General features: G+C 42.1%; 1 protein-coding gene across 7 annotated transcripts in view; it reads right to left on the bottom strand.

Moving 5' to 3' along the window:
- The window catches only part of ETV6 (ETS variant transcription factor 6), a 285,690-nt gene that overhangs the window by 142,237 nt on the left and 124,919 nt on the right, over positions 1-18,534 (bottom strand). For 4 of the 7 annotated variants that reach the window (XM_054526846.2, XM_024256860.3, XM_063712034.1 and 1 more), the window contains exon 2: positions 783-912. The exons of 1 other annotated variant lie outside the window; for it this stretch is intronic. In XM_054526846.2, coding sequence (XP_054382821.1) covers positions 783-819 — 37 coding nt within the window. In that variant the 5' untranslated portion in view covers positions 820-912. Of the gene's footprint in view, positions 1-782; positions 913-1,875; positions 2,004-18,534 lie in introns of those variants that run through there. 2 more of the 7 variants (XM_024256863.3, XM_024256861.3) reach the window with 2 other exon arrangements.

Genomic DNA, 18,534 nt, shown 5'->3' with positions numbered 1-18,534 from the left:
CTGGGTGGCAGTATGAGAAAGCCAGACAAAAAGGACACAGCAGGTGTCAACGGCTTTGGAGGCCAGTATCAGCAGCACAGGTGTGTGGGCCCCAAACCTCTGCCAAGTTGCAGCTGAGGACTGAGACGGGGAAGTGGTAGGCCAAGGGGTAGAGATGATTTGGGAGAGAAAGGTGGAACCACTACAGACTGCAGCTGCTGAGGCAAAGCAAGCACAAGAGAAGCAAGAGAGAGTGGAGGACAAGGAAAAAGGAGGCAAGAGAGAGGACCTATGCAGGCCTAGAAAACGAAGGGAAGAAAAGTAGCCAGCACAGACAGGGAGGAGAGGGCGGGCCCTGGAAAGAAAGGAAGAGCGCACAGCTTAAAAACAAAGCAGCAGTGAGTCTGACTCACAAACTGAGCAAAATTTAGGACCAAAGAAAATATTAAAGTTGAGTAAGCGTGAATTTGAGAATACAGATAAACTTTGCACACACACAAAAATCATCTTGTCTACAAGGAGATTTCGTTGGCTCTGCCATATACTGCATGTTTCCAGGTTTCTTGTTTTTTTTAACATATCATAGTCAGGGAAGAAATGAATACACTGAGAAACAAGGAACAGGAACCTCAAAATTTTCAAAGGTATTTGGGGGTAGGGGGGTGTGAAAGATTCCAAAGCAGCGTGGCGAAGTCCTGTGAAAACCACCTCAGAGCTTGCCCCTCTCTGGCCTGGAGCCCACTGCCTGCCACCCCCGCCCCACACCATCAATTGTCTGTCCCTCTAGGGTCACGAACACTCACGCAGGTGTGCAGGCAGGCGGATCGAGTCTTCCTCCATCCTGAGCGCTCGAGGCACTGGAACATGAAGTGGCGTCGAGGAAGCGTAACTCGGCACTGGGCTCTCTGGAGGTGTATATGAAATTCGTTCCTGCTGTTAAAAATAAGGGCAGGAAGAGGGGAGGGGGAGAGAGACAATGAAAGCTTGGAATGGAGGTGCGAGACCATCTCGGGGTGGGGAGCAAAAGGGAGGCGGGGCATGGGCAGTACCAGCTTCCCAAGCAATCCGGCTTACTCTCTCCGTAGAGACACTGTATACAGTTGTCTTTCAGATGCCTAGCCTTGGGGCTATATAACAAAACTCTGCCATCGTTGAAAACAGCCTTTACTTTGGACTCATGTCAATAGGTGTACGCCCTGTGGTTTGTACAAGTAAAAAGGAGGGACAAAAGGGAACAAAAAAATATGTCCAAGAGAATGGCTTAAAGACAACCTTCTAAAAAATGACTTGCCCAAGTCACATAATTAATGCCATCACTATATTAAAGCCATGTTTTCTCTTCTGTAGCAATATCCCCAGCTTCTAATCAAAGTACGATTCTAGATTCACTTCCATAGTGAGCTGATCAAGTAAAGCGACAGCTTCAAAGATAAGTTCTAGATTTAGAACTTAAATCCAAAATGAAGATTTTTCTATTGTCCACCTATCTCACTATACAACCACCACAACCAAAAATATCCACCGTCTAATTTTTTCCTTCATTGCAAGGAATTATCTGCAACAGTAGTGAATATCTCCTTGTTCTTTCACTCTCCATCTCAGAATCGATATTTCCTTTCCCTCTGAAGTATTTCATAGTTCATTCAAAGAATTATCTGAATTTAAAAGAAGTACAGTTTGACCCCTTATCAACTATCAAAGGGTGGGGTGGGAGAGCTTCCGTGGATCCTCCATTTGAATTCAAACAAGCAGTGTTTGCTAGATCAATTAAAACAAACTAGATGGAGTGAGAAGGATTAGTGTGAGTTTTAAGTTAAAATAACGCAAATAATGGCAAGAAACCGACTACGGGGTTCGGCAAAACAGCAGTGCAATTTGTAGCTTAGATCAACATACCAACTAGGTTGACTTGCAGTCCATATGTAAACATAACTTCAGGAGTGTCTGTGGTTTAACTGGGCAATGTAAAATGGAACACACAACATCCAAAAATATGGTGGAAAGGAAAGACCAGTAAGATGCCACTATGAAAATAAAAAGAGCAAAAGAAAATCGTACATTTAAGTAAAGGGAAGGCAGTGTTTACGTTTTGGAAAGATAGTTCTTTAACATTTTACATCTCATCAAATGTGCGAGGGAAGCGGCGGAGTCCTCGGCCTATAACCAAATTAAAGCTTCTCCTCTGCTCATAGCCTAGAAAGTTTGGCGGTTGTGGTAGGAAGTTTTGATTTTAAATGAATATATACATATTTTTATAATTTCCGAATGGAATTGCTATACCTTCCCTAAGGCACCCACCAGAAGCAAGTAGGGCAGCTGGAATATTTCTGTTTAAACATACATCCTGAAGTTTCTTGGTGAATTTCTTAATGAAGGGCAGGCACATATAGCCCAGGTTTCATTTCTGTGTCAATTAAGACGTCCTGTAAAAAGTCACCAAGAGGCAAAACTTTCAACTGCACTTTTCTTGAACTTTCGCAGGCATCACACGTATTTTGGGAAACTTTAACTTACGGATGGGTTATACTTTTTGGTGTTTGGTTTGGGGTGGTTTGGGATGAACAAATTAAAAAAAACCCATACATATAGGAAACATAAAATCTGTTCAGAGGTTTTTAAAGGTGAGGTGGGCTTCTGAGCATTTCAAACAGTCTGTTTTTTGAATTTAACAAATTCTCCATACTCTTCAACTCTTGTCTGACACCCCCCAAATCCCACTATATGTCTAGATATCTACCGTTAACTTTATTCTCGGAAATAGCTTTCTGTTTTGTTAGGGTTTTTGCAGAAGTGAAACTTGGTGAAGAAAACATCGGGCAGCCAAAGGGTCTTCAAATGGTGCTTCACAAGTGCAAGAAAAAAACAAGACAGCATTTCGAAATTCAATGACTCTTCTTTCCCTTGAAGCAAAGAGAAACTCACAAGACACTCTGGCTAGTCCATGAGAGTGAGGCCGCCTCATCCCTGCCTCCCCCAACTCCACCAAGGCAAGCTGGGAAAAACCCAGCCCTCTACGCTGACTGGACTTCATTTCTTAGGAACTCCATCTCCAGCCAACTGACAAGAGTCTGGCTAGCTATTACCCTGAAAGTGTATATACTGTGATTTACTAAATTATCATTGCTTTGGACCTTCCTTTCACTGTGCTCTCTTTAAAAGCAACCCCTTGGTGTGCTTTCACTTCTACATGGGTCCCTGACCTTATGTTGAAACACCACACTTCTGCACCTGCTCTGGGATCTGACGCCATCCCCTGCAAACCCCGTCCAAACAATTTTAGATGGAGACAACTGCTATTTCATGATGAAAACTTATAAAAGGAAGGCCAAAGATGAAGAGACTGCGGCCCACTGATCTCCTCACATTCCTGATGATGGTTTCTACTCAGCTGGAGGACAGTTTTCCACACCATAAGCTCTTTTTCAAAGGCTCAATGAAGAGACTTGTCAGCAACGAGAGGTTACCTTGACCAAGACGGACAAATGCACAATGTGCTTCTAGGGCCCCGAGCACTCTTCTAGCAGCCATGGCGCACCTAAGGTAACTCCGGGCTCGGTGGCTGCAGAGCACTCGGGTACCCCAAAAGGATGCTGTACAGTGAGTGGGCTCCGTTCCAAGGAGAACAAAACACACTCTTGGGAATCCCATACTACAGAGACTCCTTTTGTCTCTCTTTTTATGAATCTCTAGGGTGACTCTCGCAGTCCTCATTTTTTACTCTATTGCAATAACCACGCACTTAACATCTACCCTGGCACATCAGAGGACTATCAGCAATTGGAAAAATTAAGCAAATACCACTATCTCAGATGGAGACATCTAGACAGAGAAGCTTAAGGACCCTAACATCTAATTTCCCAAATAAAAGGAACCTCTTTACTCTCACAACTGCTTCTCTGGTCTGACCCCAACAAAGGAGGGGGTGGTGGTGAGAGTCCCACCTCTAAAGCAAACTGTCAGACAGATGAAAACCAGAGGTGCTTTCTTTGAACATTACGGGGAGTAGGTGTGTGTGTGCGTCTGTGTGTGTGTGTGTGTGTGTGTGTGTGTGCGCGTCTGTGTGTGCGTGCGTGTGTGTGTGTGTGTGTGTGTGTGTGTGTGTGTGTGGAGGGGGGGATAACGATTTTCCCAAGAGGATTATAACTGCTGTTCTAATTAAATTAAAATGCTACAGACAGTGATATTAATGTATTCAAGAGTTGTAGGGGGATAAACTGCTGGTGGAGGTCAATGATGTGACTCAGAATGCCGTGATGTGGTTACATTATTGTTTAGATGCCGTCAAAAATAAAACACGCTGCTCTCAAATTTGCAGATACAACCTATCAAGCCAACCAGCTGAACAAAAGGGAAGCACTGCAATTTCTGAGGCCAATTGTAATACCTATGAGCAGGTTGTCAAGGAGGCAGCACAAAGTGCTGGGAAGAGAAAATAAGGCAGAAAACTGTTGTAGGCAAGAGTTGAAATGTAAATTTCACTAACCATTATAGAAAGCTTTAAAAAAAATAATGGAGTATGGAGTAGGGTTGTCTCTTGAAAGAGTAAGGACTGAAGCCAAAATGAGCTACGTTCCCTCTCCCATTTCTCCCCTAGCCATGAAGGGCCAATGAAGGGTACCCATCTAATTCTGCTCATTTTTAAACTGAATGCTTAGGAGCCCGTGACTTCCCTGTAAAACAGGCGTACACAGTTTTTGCTCAGTAAGAGAATGGCATTTCTCCACGTTCCCCCACCCCCACCCTCAGGTTGCACATTACAGAAGAGTCAAAAAATGAATATTATTACCAAAAGGTCTTTCCTCTTCAAAATTATTCAATATAAAGCTTCCATAAATCACAGGGATCCCCTAGCACATTTACACATTTATTATTATACCCTCTGAAAAGGCTGAGGGGTTGGGAAACTTAGAGCCTACTGCTAACTAAATATTAACATTCTGGAAATAAAGCATTTTTGGAATTAATTAAAACAGAAATAAAGTTGGTTGTGCTTGCAAAAAGATGGTTTGCAGGTAATTTTAAAGATTTCTCTGCTGCAGAACTGAGATGTCCTTGATATAGAAACTTTTCCTGGAAATTGTCCCTGTCCCCATTATAAATGCCAGGACTGCCCCCAGTGATGGCTTCTGAAGCCTAGGTTGAAAGTCCTGAGGAGGAAGAGTGTCATGGACACGATGGCGGTCATTTCCCCACAGCTAGGGTAAAAATGCCACAGGCACGATTTCATCCCATTGCACTTCGGTGTCCCATCACTGTGAAGAAACCTGCAACCCAGATAAGATGGAAAACAGCAGGCACCAGTGACAAGAGTGGTCATGCCAGCAATATTCAGTATTTTGAGAGAAGGATCTCTTTTCCACCCTGCAGGTGTTTAGAAAAGCTGCCTGAGAAAGCTGATGCTTGTACCGTCGTCAACTTCTACAGATTCAACAGAAGAAACCTCTCCTACTGGAAGCTATTTATTGAAATTTACTAAAGTGAAGTCTGAATACACAATTATTTAAGTACACTCTTCTGGCTGCAAAAATAATTCAAGTGGTGGTGATGTTGGCTTTCATTAAGTAAGCTTTTATTAACAAGCTATAGACACATTAACAAAAAATTGAATACGCTGAAACTTGAGCTCTAGAGTTTTCTAGGTTTCTGCCACCAGGAAAGCACAGATATACACAAGAACCTAAAGTAATACACTCTTGAAAATCGACATTTTTTCACTTGAAAAAAAGACACTGAATATTTTGTCCACTCCAAAATTCAGTGAGGTTTAAAGAATTTGAGAGAAGATGCAAATGCCAGTCTTCTTTTCTAAATAGACATTGTACACACAGCCACAGAGAGTAACATTTTTGGAATCTCCCCAGAAAGAAACAGCATACCCTAGCATCTCGGCTAGAAAGAACACCACAGAGACTCAAATACAAATTTTGAAGTAGCAAAATCCACATCCACCAAATCACAGAAGTGAAGTTCATGATTTCTTTTCATCCAGAGAGTTACCAGAAGATGGTTTAGACATCCAAGATAGTTTAGGGGCCCAAGCTGGCTTTCTTCTTGGTGTCCAGTGTCTCCCCTGCCCTGAAAGCAACATCCCTCTGGATGCTGAGTCATTAGATTTTTACAAGCCAAATGGTGTTTGGCTCTCAACATTTATCTTGCAGAATACTTGTCAGTACTTCCAAGGGAAAAAAAATGAGCGTACCCTGTGAAAATGAGGATGGGTAGGAACTATACTCCTAGCATCTGAAGTCTCCTCCCTAGGTTACCCAGATGGCCCACTCAGCCCTTGGGGAGAGGGTGCGCCAGACACACCAAACTCAATGTTGATGTGGGGATCTTCCAAGGAGCCCGCTTCACCAGTCTAAAGGAGTGCCCTTTCTCTAGTTTACGTAGATGGTTCAGGACGTGAGATATTCGGATTCCTGTTTAGAACTGAAATTGTCCCTTTCTTCTGCCTTTCTGGATGGTTACATCCTAAGATCAGAAGGCAGTATATTGCTTCTGTCAAACAGATACAATTAAGTCAAAGCATCTTAAGTCTTCCTCTTACCCAGACCTGTATTATCTTTGCATAGTGAGATTAAAAAAAAAGAGAGAGAGAGAGCATTAGCAATAAGCCCTGCAATCAAACATCTCTGTAAAAGGTCATTGAGGTTTTTTTCTCCCTATGATTAAGAAATATTTCAGCATTCCTCAAGTGTCAACTATGAGGCTAGGCCTATAGCAGGCATTACAAATTATGCAATCATATGTCCTAGAATTTCCAGGATGGTCTCAATATTTAAAGTTCTGTGTCCTTTTACCCATAAATACATATGGGTAGTTATATATAAATACTTAACACCTCTCAGAACACGTGTCACAATTTTAGCTGGAAAATACAGTCACTGCCACAATCAGGAAAGAGAGCTAGCATTAAGTGAGCACGTAGTATGTGTTCCTATGAAGCCTTTATTTTATTTCAGCCTCACAATGACCCTGCAAGAAAGGCATCGTTATCTCCATTCCACAATGAGGAAACTGACTTGAAAACCGCAGTTCCAGTCACCAGCTCGGGAGATGGTGTGTCTGGTATTTGGGTGCAGACTGATCTAACTTTACTTCTCTGAACTGCTTCATAATGCCAACCAGTCAACAATGACTTCACAAAGGGGAATTCCAAGAGACAGGTTCAAGCTTGTAAAAATCATAGCAGCCTTGGAATATTTCATTGCTCTGCATCCTCACTCCTCACAGAATTCCAGCAGGATTCTTGAGGGTGACTCAACAGAGCTGCCTAAGCCAAGGCACCTACCTTCTTATGCATGTTGCTTATCCTATGGGTAGCACAGACTGAGGGGTAAACGCATTCAGCTGATGGAAGGGGACTCTGTCTGATGTATGAGAAAAGTTCTCGTGGCATGACCTCTGAGCAGGAGTAGCCATTTGAATTTATCCAGGGATCCACATTAACCATGGGACACCATCAGTAGGACCAAGAGGGCATTTCCAGGTTGCTTATGCAAATGATAACTTGGCCTTGACTAGAAATCTCACTGGGCATTTTTGAGTAAAAACATATTACTTTCTATCCTAACATTGTCTTTAACAACAACAGAAGACATTTCCCTTATTCTTATCCACTTATCCAAGAGCAGCAAATCTAAAAGTACAGGTGAGATAAATAGAAGCAGTAAGGAGGAAAGAAGCCTGCCAACATCTATTTGGTGCCTACAGTGTGCAGATCTCTATACCAAGAAGGAGCTGAGTCTACCCCCAGAAGTCACAGTGGCCGCAGTCCAAGCAAGACCTCTCCAATGGCCCAAAGATGCACATTCCCAAGAGGGGAATGGATGAAGGCACTAAGGATACATGTGGCCTGTGGGGGAAAAAAGATTTAAAATCTTCTCGGAGATGTCTTCAAATATAGGAAGGACAAGTCTAAGAGAGACTCAAGGCTTGCTTTTAGTAGCAGAGGGCAGAGCCAGCAACAGATACCGATGCACTAGAAGGAAGGCCTTTCGAACAGCTGAAGTCTCCAGATACATGGGTGATTTACTGTTCTCCTAAAGCTGACTTAACGCTGAGGCTGAAAAGTTACTCTAAGACAGGTTCTTGCACTGGGAAGGAGCTGGAGTAGGAGAACTTAAAGGTTCCTTATAACTGCAAGATGCTGGTTCTATACAATCTTATCTCCCCTGGTAAGTCAGAGCTTATAAATGACAGTGTGGGTAGAATGGCTCCAAATAAAACATGGACACTACAGTCCCCTTCTTTGTCAATTAGTCCCCTATGCCCCCTCACAGGATCCTAGGGTTCTACTGAATATAATTAGAAAAATCACTAGTTTCTAGAATTAGGAGCAATTTCTTTAAAGACAAGCACCAAAGCAAAAAACTAAAATCGATTTCTTTATTCTTCCCATTTTGAAACATTTTAATTAAGATACTTTCCACTCTTGAGATGCCATGAAATTCTCTTTTTTTTTTTTTTCCTGAATTTCCTTAGATATTTCTAACATGGATAGTAAGCAGAAAGTAAAACTGTGATTCCTTGTCATGTCAGGCTGTGGTTACCAGGGAGGTCTATGAAGGTGGCCCAGTTCATGTGGCTGGAACCCAGTGTGGATGTACACGCAGGCAAAGTTACAAGCTTTGAACCTGCATGGGAAAATTTAAATCACACCATTCTGCAGCCCCAGGCTATACCTCTAATCCCTGCCATGATATAGAGGATTGCCTTTGCTCAAAGCAGAGATTAGATGAGCTCAGCAACACACATCACCACTCCTGGAAACGCCATAAAAGTGCATGTCCTACTAACAGCAGGTCAGCAGCATCAATTCAGCATAAGAAAGGTGGTGTGACTTTATTTATACGGAACCATCAGATGTCACCTCTGGGGAAGAAATAAAGTCTTGCTGTTGAATTTATCCAGCAATGCCTCTAAGCTTGTGATCCACCTTTTGAAAGAGAGTCACTAAATTCTTTCTTCCTAGTTCTAACAGCAGAAGAAACAGGTACTTAAATTAACAGCAGCTTGTATCCTGGGCACAACAAAGTGGCCAAGTTCGGCTCTTTATTAGCTGCTTTCTCCTCCATTAATGCTATTCCCTTTAATGGTCTGGCTATTATAATTAGCCAATCTGTGTTGTCCCTGCCTGGGGCTAACAAGTAATGAACTGAGAGAGTTGCTATTTAGTTGTATCAAGGGCACCATTAGACAGCGCTTCTCCATCTCCCCACAAATGAGAGATACCTTCCAGGCATGTACTATTGCCACGTGACTGTTCTTGTACATCCCTCACAGTGGACCTGGGGTGGGAGCTTCCCCAGCGACTCATGAGACTTAAAACCTGGGCAGAAGGAAAGGATGAAAGCAAGGCTCCTGCAGACACTGGCAGCCCAAAGGGCTTGGAACCTGAGTCTTAACTATTAACTCCTCCCTCCCTTCACCTGCATTATTTGCCTCTTCGTAAACCCTTCACCTCCTCCTCAAGTAGCTTTCTTCTTTGTCACACAGCATCACTCAGGGCTTTGCTCTTTTTTGTGTCCTTCTTTAACGGCTATATCCTGGAAGTCTTGTAAAAGGAAGAGAAAGAAAAGCGGCGGCTCAGACTCACAACCCCAGCGAGCTGCAACTCAGACCTCCTTCAAAACTAAAAACATGTTTTGCCCTGTGATTTATCTTTTCGAAATGTCTAGAGCTTAAATGGACCACACATGCCTAATAAGAAACTTGAGGTTTTAAAGATGTGACATGAGAGCCAGGCGAGATTTATATTCTCATTCAAATGAGGGGAGTGTGGAGAACCGCTGAATAATGCTCTGTACTTGATACTACCTGACTGCTGGCCCAGGCTCTAGGCAGCCCCAGCAAAGCTGTTTGTATGAAGACCCATTAGGCCCTAAGGGATACCCCAACCCTCACCCCCCTCTGTAAGGAAGAAGGCTGGGTTACAACCAGGACCACAGTCAAACTGAAGAAACTCCCTCGCTCTACATATATCACATAATTCCTGGGTCACTTCAGGCTCCGAAATAAACAGAAATAGGAAAAGCCTCATGAACTCTACCTACAGTAACAAGCGCAAATGAGTCTGGAAAAGATTTGTATCTCTGGAAAATGTTTACTACCAAAATAATTTTCAACAAAACCAAACAATACTGTACTTAAAAAGCAACGTAAAAGAAATGAGTCAATGTCTCCTCAGTGTTGCTGTGTGAGAGATTCTGATAACAATACCCAGCCTTTGCTGTCACATGGTATTATCTCAAAGATAAAAGAGGTCTGGCGCAGTGGCTCACACCTGTAATCCCAATACTTTGGGAGGCCAGGGCAAGAGGATCCCTCGAGCTCAGCAGTTCGAGACCAGCCTGGGCAACATGGCGAAACTCCGTCTCTACAAAAAATATGAAAAATTAGCCAGGCATGGTGGCATGTGCCTGTGGTTCCAGCTACTCGGGAGGCTAAGGTGGAAGGATCACTTGAGCCCAGGAGGTTGAGGCTACAGTGAGCTGTGACTGTGCTACTGCACTCTAGCCAGGGCGACAGAGCAAGATGCTGTCTCAAAAAAAAAAAAAAAAAAAAGAAAAGAAAAATGAGATGAAGCTCATAAAATATTTTGATCTTCTTGCAACAAAGGTTCTCTACTAATGCAAGGTGTTATTATGATGAAGAATTTGAGAAATCCCAAATTAAACATTACTTTTTTATGTAAGCCTTAAGAATCAAACTTGTCTTTATGTTGTAAAATGGGAAACTAACTTAATTCAAAAGAAGACTGAAGATTGACAGTAACTGAGGAAGGAGGCAGAATTTATCCTCTTCCTTTTATAACTCGAAAAAGTAACATACAAACAATCTTATATACTGATTAGGAGTGTTACACACCTGTGTTTCCTTTAAAAAAATTTTCCAGAAGTCATGATCACCTTGGCAAGTAATTTCTACCTATACTTGTCAAACATCATAGAAATTTCCTGATTCTTAGGAATAGGGACTCAGAAAAGGCATCATTCCCTTCATTGTGGTCATGGGTAGAAAGTCTGGGGAGTTTTGTTTCTGACAACTAATTACTAAAGCAAGTTCTACTGACAAGGTGACTATTACCCTGCAAATGCCATCAGCATTAATACCATTCTAAAAAGTAAATGAATGAGACTGGAATACAGAAGTGTGTGTGCATGACAACAGTGATTCACAGAATATTAAGCAGCTTGAAATAAGAAGGAACTCTTGTAGCCCTGTAGTTAAGACTAATTAACAGTTTATTTTACGTAAGATTCTGTGCCTTCATTAAAACTATTAGTGTGCAACTGTACATAGAAAATATGCACTCAGGATCAGCTAACAATTTAGGAAACACACTTGAAATCAGGCATTCTGGCTATTATCTGTGTATTAGAATCACCTGGAGAAACTTTAAAACGCAATCTCAATAGCCAAGTAAATCTCCAGGGATGGGAGCCAGGCATGAACGCCGTTAAAGCTCCCAGGTGATTCCAATATGCAGAGTTAAAGTTGCAAATCACTGCCTTAAATCAAGACATAAATAAGCAGAATAAATCAAGACATATGTTAAAGGATTCTCTTTCACAATAGGTTTTAGAAACCTTATTAATCAATTTGCTAATTGTCCTTCCCTCCTGAGTAAATTATCACTGTCCTACCTTTAACCATAAAACAGAGATTATTTGCGTAATACAGGAAGTTCCTGAATGATGACTACCTGACCTACATATGAACAACTGCTCCAAGCAGTGCCTGAGCCATGGTTGTTATTTTCTCCCTATTGCCTCTGCAGCTCCCCCCATGTCCACCCCAAGGAAGGCTTCTCAGCTTCACTTTCTGGAGCTCCACATGGAGCAGTGTCCTGAGCACCGGCTGCACTTGTGTGTGGCAGGAGCAAGACAAGGTTAATAAAAAGCAAGCAAGAGGAAATGAAAACCCACTCCACTTTTGGCCTGCATTCCCTTCCCTCTCTCACATCCAAAAGGCTGTGTCTGTCCATCTTCATGTGATCAGGCTCCAGACCACTTTCTCATGCTGGAGAATGGAGAGATTGGAGATTGGGGAACCACTGTTCCCTGGGTGAGGGGAATGATCCCACATGATTGCTGTCAAGGTTGCTACAGAGATGCACCTGTGCCATTTTAAAGTGGCCAGTGGGACACATTTTTTTCATTACAGTAACCTTGCTACTTACCATGGTTCGGTCTTTATTTTTGCACACTGAACTATCAACTGATTATAATCTGAAGAAATGCCTTGAACTCCAAGCAGCTGACTTGTTAGTAAAATCTTAGAACCCTAAACAACTAGAAACCTTGAGCCTACTAAGGCTTTTCCAAGATAAACCCCTTCAATTACATGCTGCTATATCCTCCTAATACACCCACGAGTCATGTCACCAGAACTAGCACAAAACCTACTAGACAGATGTAGAAATTGAGGCTGAAGGGCTAAGAAGATCCCTAAATGAACCACATAACTGCTCTGGATGGAGCTAGCAGTCCTAAACCCAATGTTGTCTTCTTTCTCTAGAGTATACCCTCTGCTTATAGTATTTTAAAAACTCTTGGCCATCATGATAAAGTCTACGTACAAAGTAGTTCTGAAGGATAAGAGTAGTTTACTCAAGAACCTGGCGTATTTATTTACTCCTTCCTTAATAAAAATTTTTTTAAAAGCCTCTGGAAATTTAAGTTCTTCCTGTAAAAAAAATTCTCAACAATTTCTGAGCATCTTGATATTATTATTAGTATTCTATCTATCCTTCCTTTAGACAAAATGCAATTCTAAAACAGTGATAGAATCAGAAGAACAGTGGCATAAATATGGCTTTAATATCTGAAATTCACTGGGTTGTTCAAACTACTAGAGTGGGTAGTAATTCTCTTTGCATCTTTAGAAAGCAACTTGCAAACCAAGCTGTGAAAGCGTGCTACAGCATCAAGCCTTACTAGGGGCTTCAACAACGGTTCCAACATGTAGCTGCCAACAACTGAAATCTATAAATAGGAAAATCTGGAAAGTTTCACAAAAAAGTTGAAGGAGGGACTCTGAAAATCACTTGGAGCTTATAGGGTTGAAACAGGAGCTAGACGAGCACTAATATTTCCTTTCATGCAGTGGAATTCCCCTTTGGTTGTATTACTTTATATTCCTTGCCACAAGGAAATGAAATCTACACTGACAATTATGGAGATTTCTGCCTGGCGTAAAGGTACAAGGACCCAGCAGGCACAAATTCGTACTACGCACGAATGTAGTTTTTTGTTCCCATGAGAATCAGTGGTTTCTGAGTGGGTGAAAATGCATTTTAAAATCATTCTGATTAACAGAGGCAAAGGTGTCCTCTCAATTAACTTACTCTTATTAAAACCTATTTTCCAACCCTCAATTGTCATAAACCCATCCATATAAAGCAACTTGTTAACACAACAGGAAAAATTATGACTCTAACTTTTGAAGTCCAGCAACTTTCCCTAGAAAGTCCAATAATGCTTCTGATGGATCCCGTAAGGCACTGTCTAGACTCGCACTGTCCCACAGAAATATAAGGGGAGCCCCATGGGTAATTTAACATTTTCTGGTAGCTACATGAAAAACAAAAGACGGGTAAAATGCATCTAAGTAACATATGACACCTAACTCAATGTGGCCAAAATATTCTTTCAATGTATAGTCAATATAGATAATTACTGAGATATTTTATGTTTTTTTCATACTAAGTCTTTGAAATCTGGTGTCTCGTTTACATTAGAGCACATTTCAAATCCGACACTAAATTTTTGCTGGAAATACTTGATCTGTATTTAGAGTTCATAAAATTCACGGTTGAAAAGGCAAATTCACATATCCAAGCTATTCCAAACACACCTAAATAGGTTTTTAACAACTGAATTGTGTTGTTTAATTAAAATTGAATAAACTAAGAATCCCATCTCTCTGCTGCACTCACCATCCCCAGTGCCAGTGGCGAGCATGTACACTGCAGGTTGGATACCTGGGCAGCGCCTCACAGGGATGACTGGGGGCCACGCGCTATTCCCCATCCTCTCAGAAACATCATAAACGCTGGAGAGATGATGACAGAAGTTGACCCGTGTTCCTTTTCCTTCTTTTCTCCAACAGCAATAGTCATCAGAGTCCCCCATACTAGAGGCCCCTTACAGAGGACACAGGGCATGAAGGTGTTTTCGTGCCTTCTGTCCTCAGAGACCATGAGCCCCTTAGCACTCAGCAGAAAGAAGACAGTGGAGTTTAGGCTCCATCAAATTAAGTCTTCTCTCTCTCTCTCTTTTTTTAAAAATTACCTAACAAATTTCCCTAGAAGCTGAAAAACAAGTTGGTTCAGGACGCCACTTTGCAAAGTTTCAGCTCTCCTCCCCAACACAAATCATCACTATGCAGTGCAACCTCTCCTCATCTGGGTCACTCCTGAACTTGGCCATAACACTTCGGAGACACCTAAAAAACGTTGCCCAGCCACAACTCTTAGAGATCGGGGCACTCTTTTGGATATGACTTGTTTCTACCATCTTGAGTTTGAACCGTAAAGCAGGTTTAAACTTCTCCAAAGAATCATTTGCACCCCTCAGAAGAAAGATGAGTCTCTAACTAGGAGAAAATAGAATTAAAATGGAAGTTCTTTACAAAGTGAAATACCTGACTCGAAGTTCCTTGAGAGCATGTCTGTGCCTGGGGTGTCATCATTTGCTGGCCTGACTCCCAGGCTGTAGGTAAAGCAGCTGTGGAAAAGTGGCACAGGGCAGAGGCGCAGTGGGTCACACTTGTAATCTCAGCACTTTGGGAGGCAGAGGCAGGAGGATCACTTGAGCCCAGGAATTTGAGATGAGTCTGGGCAACATGGCAAAACCATCTCCATTAAAAAAATTTAAAAATTAGTCGGGCATGGTGGTGCATTCCAGCTACTTGGGAGGCTGAGGTGGGAGGATCACTTGGGCCCAGGAAGTGCAAGGCTGGTGAGCCATGACTGCGCCACTGCACTCCAGCCTGGCTGACTGAGCAAGACCCTGTCTGAAATTTAAAAAAAAAAAAAAAAAAAAGCAAAAACAAACAAAAAACAGAGAGAGAGAGAGAAAGAGAAAGAGAGAGGAGGGAAGGAGGGAGGGAGGGAAGGAAGGAAGGATGGAAGGAGAAAGAAAAAGAAAGAAAAAAAGAAAGAAAGCTAGCAGAGCAGCATAGGCTTTCTATGCTGTGACTGATGTTGCACCTGAAGGAATCCTTCTTAAAAGGAAGAATGCTACATGATAAGATACACCCAAGACACCACCATATAAACAACCTCTTACCGAGACTAACCTTACAGTTTAATGCAACTTGCATTCATTCTATCTCCAATTCTAGCCATCATTATCGGCTTTCCTCCCCTTCCTTGCAAGGCTAAAAAATAACAAAAGTCTAAGCCTGAACAAACACTCATTTACTTCCTCCACATTTATTCTTCCCCCTAAAACTATTAAAAAAAGCGGGCAGGGGGAGATCTGAGTCTCAGTCTCCTTGGCTATGAGATGGAGACAACTGCGTTGACTGGCTGATGAGGCCCTGAGAAAATCAGTTGAGTTAAAATACATGAAAAAGGCCATACAAACCATGATGCATTATTCTCACGCCATGGCTTCCATTTCTTTCTGACCTAGGTTCAAAGACCAATGCTGCTTCCCTCATCCACTCCTTCCATCAAGTGCTTAAAAAATTAATATGAATTGTCTCACTGTAAGACATTTTACATATATTAGATCACCGGGAGATAGAAGACAAGTAGTTATTTTCCTCGGTTCAGACTAGAAAAATAGATCAATCTAATTTTCAGAGGCTTGCCTCTAACGTGTCTCATCTACATGACAGGGCAAATACTGATAGAATAAAAATCTCCATATGACCCTGAATTATCCTACAACCTAAACAAAAATCCCACTTGTTTCAAAACACTGTTAATAACACTTTTTAGTTGCATAAAAGTGTTGAGAACACCTCTTAGAACTGCGTGCAGGGTTTAAATTCAGTGCCTTACACAGGTCCCTCCCCATCCATGGACTCAGCTGCAGGTGTCCCATTCAGGACTCCCTGTCCTGCCTGTTGTAGAGTTCCGGGCCAAGTCGCCCCAGCCCATGCTGGCCTGAACTCCTCAGCAAATCCTTCCCTTGAGTCTGGATCTAGGTCTTGTTCTTCACAATCTCTCGTTTCTGAGTTGACGGTTCACTGGAGCTTGGACTTTGATTTCCACGGTTGCGGGCCTACTGTACCTTCATCCACCTCTCAGACCCCCAAACCACACAGGAGCCCCAGGCCCTCCCACATACCCAGGGGGGAAGGTTATCATGAAAACTCTGCAGGCACAGGGACCTTGTCTGCCTCGTTCACTGCCATATCCCTTACAACTAGAACAGGGCTTGCACTGGACACTCGTGAAGTATTTACCAAATGAATGAATGAGCCTCATTAGATGAGCTCAACGTATTTCTAGTGCCAACACAAATTCATCTTTTGTCCTGTGTTTCCACCTAGGGCCATCTATTGACTTACTGATGAAGTTTGAAGTCTAACTGTCTACATAAAAATCTTGCTACAAGCTTCCAGCCCTGCCCCATCTCATCTCCAGTAGATGTGCTCACCGCCCTATCACCCAGTTCTGTGACTTGTGTTTAAGCCTTATTCCAGTATCTTCCAAGTTCCTGGAACACCTTGCCTACTATGATCCCACCCCATCAAGTCTGTTCTCTCTCGAAATAGATACTTTACAATGTATTTATACTTATTCCAAAAGCAGCAACATTCCTCAAAAATACTTTAGAAACACCTCTTTCAGAACTTTCAGAACCAGTTATAGATAACAGTATATTGCCGTTTCTTGTACCTGATCAAAAACAGTATCAAGTATACCTTGACAGACTTGACACCAAATGTCACCTATCTCTTAAAATTTAAACCTCATCCCAAGGATCAAAGTTGTTCATTGCTCTAATTATCTATGTAATGTTTCTCTCCCAGTTAGACTAAAAAAGGGGACACAGACTATGCTTGTGTGTGTTTTTTAAGACTGCACTGCTCCAAGAACAGTGTCTGATACACTGTAGATACTCAACAATTGTCTGGTGAATGAATGATCTGAAGACCTTTGTTAAAGATTTTTCTTTGATTCAGCAAATATGTGCCTGGCACTGCTAAGGGCTGAGAATATGGAAATGAGTGAGAAAAGAAAATCTCTATCTTCTTTAAGGAGCTTATAGGCTAGAGGGAAAAAAACTTACTTAAGGGAAAAGGAAAAGAAACTATCATTTATTGTCAACTCGTATGTGACAGGCACATATATTGTTTCATTTAAACTTCCCAGCAATCAAAATAAGGGTGACATTTAAATTCTCATTTTAAAGACGAAAAACTTGGGATTCAGCAATGTTATATAACTTGCATAATAAGCGACGAGCTGGCCGGGCGCGATGGTTCACGCCTGTAATCCCAGCACTTTGGGAGGCCAAGGTGGGCGGATCACCTGAGGTCAGGAGTTCGAGACCAGTCTGGGCAACATGGTGAAACCCCGTTTCTACTAAAAATACCAAAAATTAGTCAGGCATAGTGGCGGGCACCTGTAATCCCAGCTACTCAAGAGGCTGAGACGAGAATCGCTTGAACCCGCGAGGCAGAGGTTGTGGCGAGCCGAGATTGTGCCATTGCACTCCAGCCTGGGCAACAAGAGTGAAACTCCATCTCAAAAAAAAAAAAAAAAAAACATCATCATCATAATAAGTGACAAGCCAGGCCTGGAACCCAGAGCCTACTGATAGCAAAGTCTTTTCTTTGATCACACCAAACAAGGGCTGTTCAATTCAATTAAGTGGTTTGTTTATTAGGGTGACAACTTTTCAAACTCCAAAAGAGACAACACTTAGGTGGATGTTTGCTTTTCAGCCTCACCTCGTACTATTCAAGAAATCACCCTAGGTGCCACGCACCGATCTCGCCAAAGACCAACTCCTATAACTGTAACTCGCACAGACATCAAGAAGCCAAAGGCTTATACAATTGGGGGTCTGTGACCCTGTTCTATCCTGGGAGGTACTTTCAGCAGAAGTTGCCATGTGAATGTTGGTGGGTCTACTACATACACGTATAGTGGGGTGGGTGGGTTAAGCGCAGGTAAATTCTGGTACACAGGGAAGTGAAAGAAATAGGAGGCTTGGAAGCAGGACCTAGTATTAGTAAAAAAAAAAAAAAAAAAAAAAAAAGCCACCTTGCCACCTTTGGGACACACGCCATAAATTATTACCAAGACATTTTGCCCATTCTTAGTAAGTAGAAGATGAAGAACGGAGCCTTTCAAGTTTCACTTCCATGACATTTTAGAGACGAAAGGTTTCATATTGTTATCACAAAAGACCATTAGGGACCATGTTTTCCTTTTCCTTAGATGTCTTCATTCAGTTCTAAAAAGATTTTTGAGCAGTATAGCATAGTGGTTAAGAGCTATGGCTTAGAAGCATCCAGGCTTACTTTGCCTCTTCGCTCTGGCACTTACTGTGTGACTTCACAGAAGTTACTTAAACTCCCCAA

Source organism: Pongo abelii, chromosome 10 (genome assembly GCF_028885655.2).
Source record: "Pongo abelii isolate AG06213 chromosome 10, NHGRI_mPonAbe1-v2.0_pri, whole genome shotgun sequence".
NCBI classification, from domain to species: Eukaryota; Metazoa; Chordata; class Mammalia; order Primates; family Hominidae; genus Pongo; species Pongo abelii.
This window is presented reverse-complemented; position numbering and strand designations above follow the sequence as displayed.